This window comes from Daucus carota, chromosome 7, assembly GCF_001625215.2.
Source record: "Daucus carota subsp. sativus chromosome 7, DH1 v3.0, whole genome shotgun sequence".
Lineage (NCBI taxonomy): Eukaryota > Viridiplantae > Streptophyta > Magnoliopsida > Apiales > Apiaceae > Daucus > Daucus carota.
The window spans coordinates 1,961,853-1,969,840 of NC_030387.2; the positions used below are offsets into that span (position 1 = coordinate 1,961,853).

General features: G+C 33.8%; 1 protein-coding gene across 1 annotated transcript; it reads left to right on the forward strand.

The window, feature by feature from the left end:
* Window positions 1-1,871: 1,871 nt before the first annotated feature.
* On the forward strand, window positions 1,872-6,769 carry LOC108196351 (uncharacterized). The gene is made up of 9 exons (XM_017363604.2): window positions 1,872-2,031; window positions 2,184-2,560; window positions 2,642-2,714; window positions 2,822-3,199; window positions 4,059-4,116; window positions 4,378-4,478; window positions 5,494-5,579; window positions 5,644-5,755; window positions 6,365-6,769. The coding sequence occupies exons 1-9, from the start codon at window positions 2,020-2,022 to the stop codon at window positions 6,557-6,559; spliced, it is 1,392 nt and encodes a 463-aa protein (XP_017219093.1). The 5' UTR covers window positions 1,872-2,019; the 3' UTR covers window positions 6,560-6,769.
* Window positions 6,770-7,988: the final 1,219 nt, after the last annotated feature.

Genomic DNA, 7,988 nt, shown 5'->3' on the forward strand with positions numbered 1-7,988 from the left:
TTTTTGCGAGTGGGAAGCATGAGAACCAATTGATTAATATATATAAGAATTTGAAAACTTGATTACGACCAAGAGTTTCATCTTCTCATTGAATACTCGACGATGATAAAGAAGGTGGAGCCGATGTAGATGACTGAGTTGATATGGCTGATGTGAAACTGGTGTGTTTTGCTAAAGTTTTGCGGAACTGTTTGTTATTGTATAATATATGATATGAAAATTGATAGATGGAAGATGAGAAATATTTAAATTTTTTAAGTTGATAAATACATATATTTTATAAATATAAGTTTCGCCTATATTTAAAATACTCAAGTACAATATTATATTAGGTAGAAAAGGTACTACAGTTGCATACTCAAAATAATTAAGTCCTTGTCCTTTTACACATAGACTTTGTTGCTTAAATTTTAACGGTGTTATGATGAGAGTGTGATCTTTAAAACAGCAGTCTTTTGAACATTTCTAATACCCTTTCTACAATTTATTCTCATTCAAAACTTTATATTCGATCATTTATTGTTTCTATTATAGTGTTTCTTTTTTTTATCATGTTCTCTTGTGAAAAGAATAATTCAATTTCAAAATTTATGTCATGTCATCAATATTTACGGATTAATGTTAAATTTTATTTTATATTCTTATCTCAAAACCAAAACCGTGATAAAGTTTAAAACCAACACAAACCAACCCGACCTAACATAATATATGATTAATAGGGTTGGGATAAAAATATATTTTCAAGTAAATGGGTTAGAATTCTTAGAGCAAGTCCAACGATGCCCTAAAATAGTGTCCTACATTAAAATTTGAGGCATTTGATATGAAGATGTAATCCAACAATGTCTTAGTGGTGCCTCAAAACACTAGGATACACCACATGTGCCTCATTTATAAGGCACACCACACTTGTCCCAAATTATTTTAATCCATAAAATATTTACTTTCTCTCTCTTCTCACCTTTTTATATTTGGCTTATATATAATTATATTCAAATATATTGATATTTAAGTATTAAGGCAGGAAGATAAGGCATATTGTTGGAATAGATGTATGTGCATGGTGTCCTACAAGATATTATATTTTACTAGCCTTTAACCCGTGCGAAGCACGGGCGGGTATATATTTCGTAATTTATTATTTATAATTTAAATTTCAACATCATTTTATTAGTATTTTAGTATTAATGGATTGAATTTTAATTAAATTGTATTATTCAACTGACTATATTTTCTCCCGATTATTTGAAAATAGACAAACCCTAATAAATATATGTGTGTGTGTGTCAAAATTTTAGTACATTTGATCCGAATTTAGTACACGTAGATTTAAAAATAAAAAATCAGAAAATTTAAATCTTTTACAAATATAGCCGATCGTGTAATACCTTTGAAAGATTATTAATCTAATCAATCGAATTTCAACGTAATTTTGTAATTTTGGTTTTTTTGACAACAATAACTTTTAAGATTATGTAATGATTCGTGTTTATATTGAAATAGAACACATTAACGTTAAAAAGAGTTATATTGTTCTCGTTAAAAAAAGATATTCAAAATTGTATATTTATAATTTTATTTATAACATCATTATAATTTTTTTAATGAAATATTATAGGATAATGATTTGTTAGGAGTGTTTTTAGTATTTGAAACTGTTTAACAATATAATACTAACAGACTTACATTTGTAGACTTGTAGTACCAAAAGGAGAGTACCAAACCAAAAAATATAACTAAAACCTTGGACTACAAATTATACCCATGTTGGCTTATTATAGTATAGTATAGATAGTATAGATTATTATATATTTAGGGGTTCTATTAAGACACCGTTGGACTTACTCTTATAAATTGAACTAAATAGGTTGGGTCGTATTTTTCATGTGGCCAACCCGGGTTCACTAACTATAGTTGGATTGGATTGGGTTCGACCTGACGAAACAAAGGGGGTTAGGTCAGGCAAAGGGGGCAACTAGAGATTTTGATTATCTTCAATCGCTGAGTCTACTCAATTCAATGGATGAAAAGGTACCTGTAATTTGCACATATATGTAAATGTAACTGTAATTTCCAAGTATTAGAAAGATTTTGTAAGTGAAAAGATCAAGATGTGTGTGTTTGTTTTTATAAGATAGGCGTGTCTGTATGTGTCGATTCATTTTGCGTTCTCTGGTCTGCAGATATTTTCCGAATTGGAGGAGAAAATTGTAAAGAGCCTTGGCAAGAAAGATGAGGCAGTTTACAATGAATACCAAAAAAATGTTAAAAATTATATTTTTATTGATACTGATTTGTTTGTATCGTTATCAAAAGTATTAATGTTGATTTACGGGGACCCAGTATCTGTGACTCGTCCATCCGGACGTGTGGATATGAATGCTCCTGTTATTGATGGAATGTACCCCCTCCACCTTGCTGTTCTGACATCCTCCCAACTACTAGTTCGTAGATTAATTGGATTAGATGGAGCTAGGCTCGATGTCAAGTGCTGTGGTGATCCCAATTCACCGTTTTACGGCCTCACTCCATTAGAGATGGCACTCCAAGTACTGAGGAGGTACACTGAATTCTCTGCACCCAAAATATTACTGTCTTCATAGTCATGTACCTACTATTATTTTAATTACACATTTTGCAGAAATCTTATTCCTTGGACTCCTCAAGTGTCTGTACATGAGCTGCTTTCCATGTTTCATGGCAACGCGAAAGTGGTAACATTTTTCGTTTATATTAATATTGCAGAACAATTCAGTTCAAACCCTGACAGTCCAAACTAAAGAAAAATCTGTATATTTACTTACAATTTCATTAACTGCAGAAATCACTCATGGAGAACATTTCTCTTCTTGCATATATTACCCCGCGGATTCGTCATCTCGTTACGGAGTATTCACTTCAGGGGAAGGTTGTTGAGCTTGCTGCTTTGCTAAAGTTGGGATCTTCGCATCCCATTGACTACACTATTATGTATGTACCTTCTGCCGACATACCTCCCGAGCTTCATTTTGGGGTCCCCATGATGTTACGCCTGCTTGTTGCTACTAGATCTGCCTCACTCATTAAAGAGTGCATTCAGTTATCTGCTGGTTCGAATCCCGAGGAATATGAGAACTGCAAAATAAAGCTCAAGGAAATGGATTTTATCGGGGCTTTATTGGAGTCTGCAAGGAGGGGTGATCTGAATAGATTTGATAAGGTATGTTGATGTTCTGTCCTATATTGTTTGACTTTTTGTAAATATATTTGCTACTGTATTAAGTAGTTCTCTACATAAACTAAAAGTAAACTTATATTTTAAAATATAGACTATATTCTTTTCTGCTCAAAATTGCTTAATAGTAATCATTGACATGTTCATATGCTTTATTAATCGTATTAAAATTTTAGGTTTTGATGTGAAAAGCTACGTAATGTTACTCAGTGAAGTTTTGGACACGACACCTATCCGAAAGTCGGGAATGAAAAAATGAAAATTGGGGACACGGGACACTATCCTATTTTTGGACACGGGTGCAGGGACACACCAGAATATACAATATAACTAAGTATGGTAAATAAGACATCTTAAACAAAAAAGTAACAATAAAACTCAGACCAAACATAGTTTTCTAAAGGATTTTGCAAACTAGGCATCTTATCTACGTATTAAGACACACATAACTATTATTAGCACACAAGATACATATTACTACTAATACTACTATACTTCATCTTATATGACAATTATGATATTCTTATCCCGAAATTGCCTGACAAGGGTACGAAGGCCAAAACAGAAGAGTAGAAGACTCGGAGTAACATAGGCAAAAAAACAACTTATTTTAACCTTGTAGACAGTTTAAAATTAACCTTTAATTAGGAAAAATTAAAATGAAAACAGTGCTATAAGCGGCTGATCATACTTGGAGTTGATGTAGAATTATAAAAATAATTCTGAGCCCAACTCGCATCATAAATTTCTGGTATGGGGATTCATTTTCCTCTAAGAACCTGTAATTCTTTTCCACTTATTGACTTCTCCCCCTGTAACTCAAATTATTTTCTTTTCCTTGCAGGAACAACAGTCAACTGTCAACATCGAACTTACTGATGATATGTTGGTCGGCTCACAAGGTCGGCATCTTTCTAGATCTTCATTTCTAAACAACGTGGTCACGTTATTGATTGGTCTGGTTATTTTTAAGCATGTTGTGTGATGCTTAATTAGTTATGCATTTTCCTAGGAGTTTAACTAATTTTTTTATAAATTATTATTTAACATTCTGTTTATCCCTGCTTCTCAAACGAGCTTAACTAATTTTTTAACATTCTGTTTATCCCTGCTTCTCAAACATCTATCTTCCGGAATATTTTTCAAAACAACAATAACCACAGATGAATCCAAGGTTAACACAGTAGCACCTTGGTACCTGAAAAACAGCTTGTTCTACATGGACTCATCAAAATTTCAGGCTCCTGGGATTTTTAACACAATGGTAAGGGAGATTTCCAATTTTTTTTTTCTGGGTGATGAGCTTTTAGCTGTAAGTGCCATGTACATATAGTTTATATGCCCCAAGTTTTTGTCATTTTTCAATAATGAAGATTATGATCCTGGGCTCTGTTTATTCATTACTAATTCTCTGATGAATGGACTGTTTGTGCAGCGTTACTAATTTTCATGGAGTTTTATATACCATGAACTGAATTTATTACTTTTAGTCCTTTTCCATGATTTTAAACGTGCCTAAGGGTTGGATCATTGCACATCCCCCAATCATTGCACTTTAGGTGTATAGTTTATATAGGCATTTTTTAAACAGTGTCGGAAACAACTACTTCTGGTATAGAAGTGCACATGGTATTCAAACAGAAATATAACATTATAGCCAATTCTTATCCCCTGCCATTTACATGTTTACCTGAATTTAAGTTTTCTAGACCAAAACAAGACGTTATAACATTTAGATTTGTAATTGTATTAGACGTCACAATTCAATACGCCATCTGTTAGCTTCACTGATACTCCCCTACTATTTGTCTTGCTTGTGGACTGTCATCGAACTCAGGAATTTTTAAGTGAAGATCTGTTTTGTACAAGTATAACCTTAAACAGATGAATGGTCAGTATCTTAAACTTGAATTTGATAAGCTATTTGATTTTCTCAACTTATCCCTTCAAAACGCCATATTAGGTTGTTATACCTGGGAGAAAAAAGAAAATTTTCAGGGTACCACCTTGGGCATTGAACAGCTCCAGTCCTTTTAATCTTTGTATAGTTTATCTTTTCTTTAAAAGTTCAAATAAAGAAATTCAAATTACTTATTTCAGTCCTTGTGTTTTTGGAAATACGTTATTGTTACAGTGCGCAAACACATATTCATTTTATGGACCTGCTTTTCTTGTTAGTTGCACCCGTGCACACACATGCAGATGTGTGCCTATGTATGTGTGTGTCCGTGCACTTGTAGATTCACAGCAAAAGAATAAAATATGTGATTGCGAAACAGATGCCTCGTGGATATGAGGATAAGATGGAATATTATGATGGCTTTGATATCAGAAGTTGCAATGCTCTAGCAGAGACAATCTTCAGGTAACAACACTTCTCTTGATATTAGTGCAAAAAAATGTAGTGTTTATATTTGATTTGGTCGCAGAGTACTTGATGGGAAAAAAGTGGAGGAACTCACTTTACGAGATGCTAGCGATTTCCGGGACGAGTTGGAGGATTTTCTTAAAAACAAGTTCAAGGAGGCTGTGGTTTTAACGGTAATTGGACTTTCTAGGTCTAGTAAATATTTGCAATGTGGTTAAACACAAACATCATAACTTGCTTTCTGTTTTTTTATGGAATAAGAAATAGCTAAGTTACCCGGACACGGGTATGGGTATCGGATACGGGTACAGATCCAAGAGTCAGATTCGTAGTTTTAGGATAATTAGGATCCGTGGACATGGATCCGGAATTAGACTCGGGTACGGGGACTTGGCACTTAAGCTCCACGCAAGTAAAACTTTATATAGACATTTATTGTACATTCATAAAAATAGTGTCTACTGCACACAAATCACATATGCTGAAAATTGAAGCATAAAATCAACAAGAACAACATAGAAACAAGTCATTTATGGATCTTGATCTCTATAAACAAGTTGAAATAACACCTAAGTTTTCATTTTGACCTGGGATGTTACAAGGTGAGGTGTCCGGTTGTAATAAGAAGGATCCGACACAGATCTCGTACCCACACCCATGTCATGTCCGGTGGACATGGGTATAGACACAAAAATGGAGAGTCCGGGTAACATAGAGAAATAGTGGTATCGAATATGTAACTTTGGGTGCAGTATGTAACTCAACTGGTCTTTCTTCTCCAGGCTTTAGAAGAGAAAGCACTTGAAAAAGAAGCCGAGAAGCAGGGGTTCATTTCGGGGTCGAGTTCGCCTGGTAGTGTTACACCTGTTTTAAAACCTGGTCATTTTTATTATCCTCTAAACAAGGCGTACGAGCGTTTGGATGTCAAAAGAATTTCAACCTCTGTATTCTCTGCTTTAAAGAAAGGAAAGACATAGATGCCTCATTTAACCCATGCCGAATTTGATATGTATCCTATGTTATGTTTTTCGTTAATCAAGTCCCGGGGTAAGACCTAATGAATTGAATGCCATGATGAAGATTGATTTGGGGAGGAATTTGTTGAGCACGTTTAAATTTCTGTAACGGTTTTTGGATTTTTGTCCATCTCCGGTATAAATTAAGTTACTCTTATTATTACTATTCAACTGGTGTCTCTGCATATGCTGTCACACACCTTAGTCAAAAGTGCCTGTTGATCCATCACTAGAATAGCAGTAGGCCTTTTACTTGCCCATGAATCATAAGAAATTTAACATCTATGTAGTGCTTGCATGTGTTAAATATAATTAAAGTAAATTTCATGTAGGTGGCCAATGTATTAATTGGTTTGCACCTTGTTGGCCGATGTTGCTAATCTTGCACTATAATGGCTATATTTTAAAATTTCAAATGGGTAAATGACTTCCGTTAACTTCTGTTAGTTAAACAGAAGCACCGTTAATGACCGGTACTTAATCAGAGGGGCACTCCAGTCTTTTCATATCTCACATTATAGACATTCCATACAAGCACTGTCAGGAATTGATGAGTTTTGACCTAGTTTTGTTGCTATATTTGGTGTTTTGTGAGTTTATAAGATGATAGCTTGATAATAGAGAATCAGAGAAGAAATAGGCAGAAATGGAGATGAGAAACAGAGTTGAAGATGAGAAGAAAAACTTTAAGAACAAGATAGATTTCTAGAGAGAGAAGAGAGAGAATTGTGGAACAAGTTCCATTTCATATATTCATCATGTATAACTTGAAATACAAAGCTTATCAAGTATTTATAAGCAAACCTCAACTATAACTAACTTCTAGTACGAAATGACACAATTACTCTTACTAAAATGTACTACTGTGCTAAGCACTAATCCTGACTACTACTATTAGCAAGTACTGCAACTAGAAAACTAGTCATATCTCCCTCCTTGAAAATAAAACATGTCCTCATGGTTAATCTTGCACTTCTCCACTTTGTGTCTTCAAGTATGTTGGATAATGATTCAGGCATTGTACTTTCTTTTTCCTTAGGTGCATAGGTCATTTCCCTTGACAAATACACAAATACAGTGGTAATTGTTGAAGCTTTGGGATACCAGTCGAAACACCTCGGAGACGTCTTAAATTTCCTCAGTCCCTCAGAATTGTATACATATGGATTAGACACGGAGACTAAGAAAAGTGTATAAAGTAGTGTAAAGTAAGAAGAAAGAGAAAGAAAAGTGGGTAAGATAATGGGACTCATCAATATATAATTGATAGATTTGGAAAAGTAAAGGGTGGGTGGGATTTTTATATTATAAAATTTTACTATTTTGAGAAAGTTTTGAAATGTATAGAATTGAGTGGGACATTCAAAAAAGGAAAGTGTATAGAATTAAA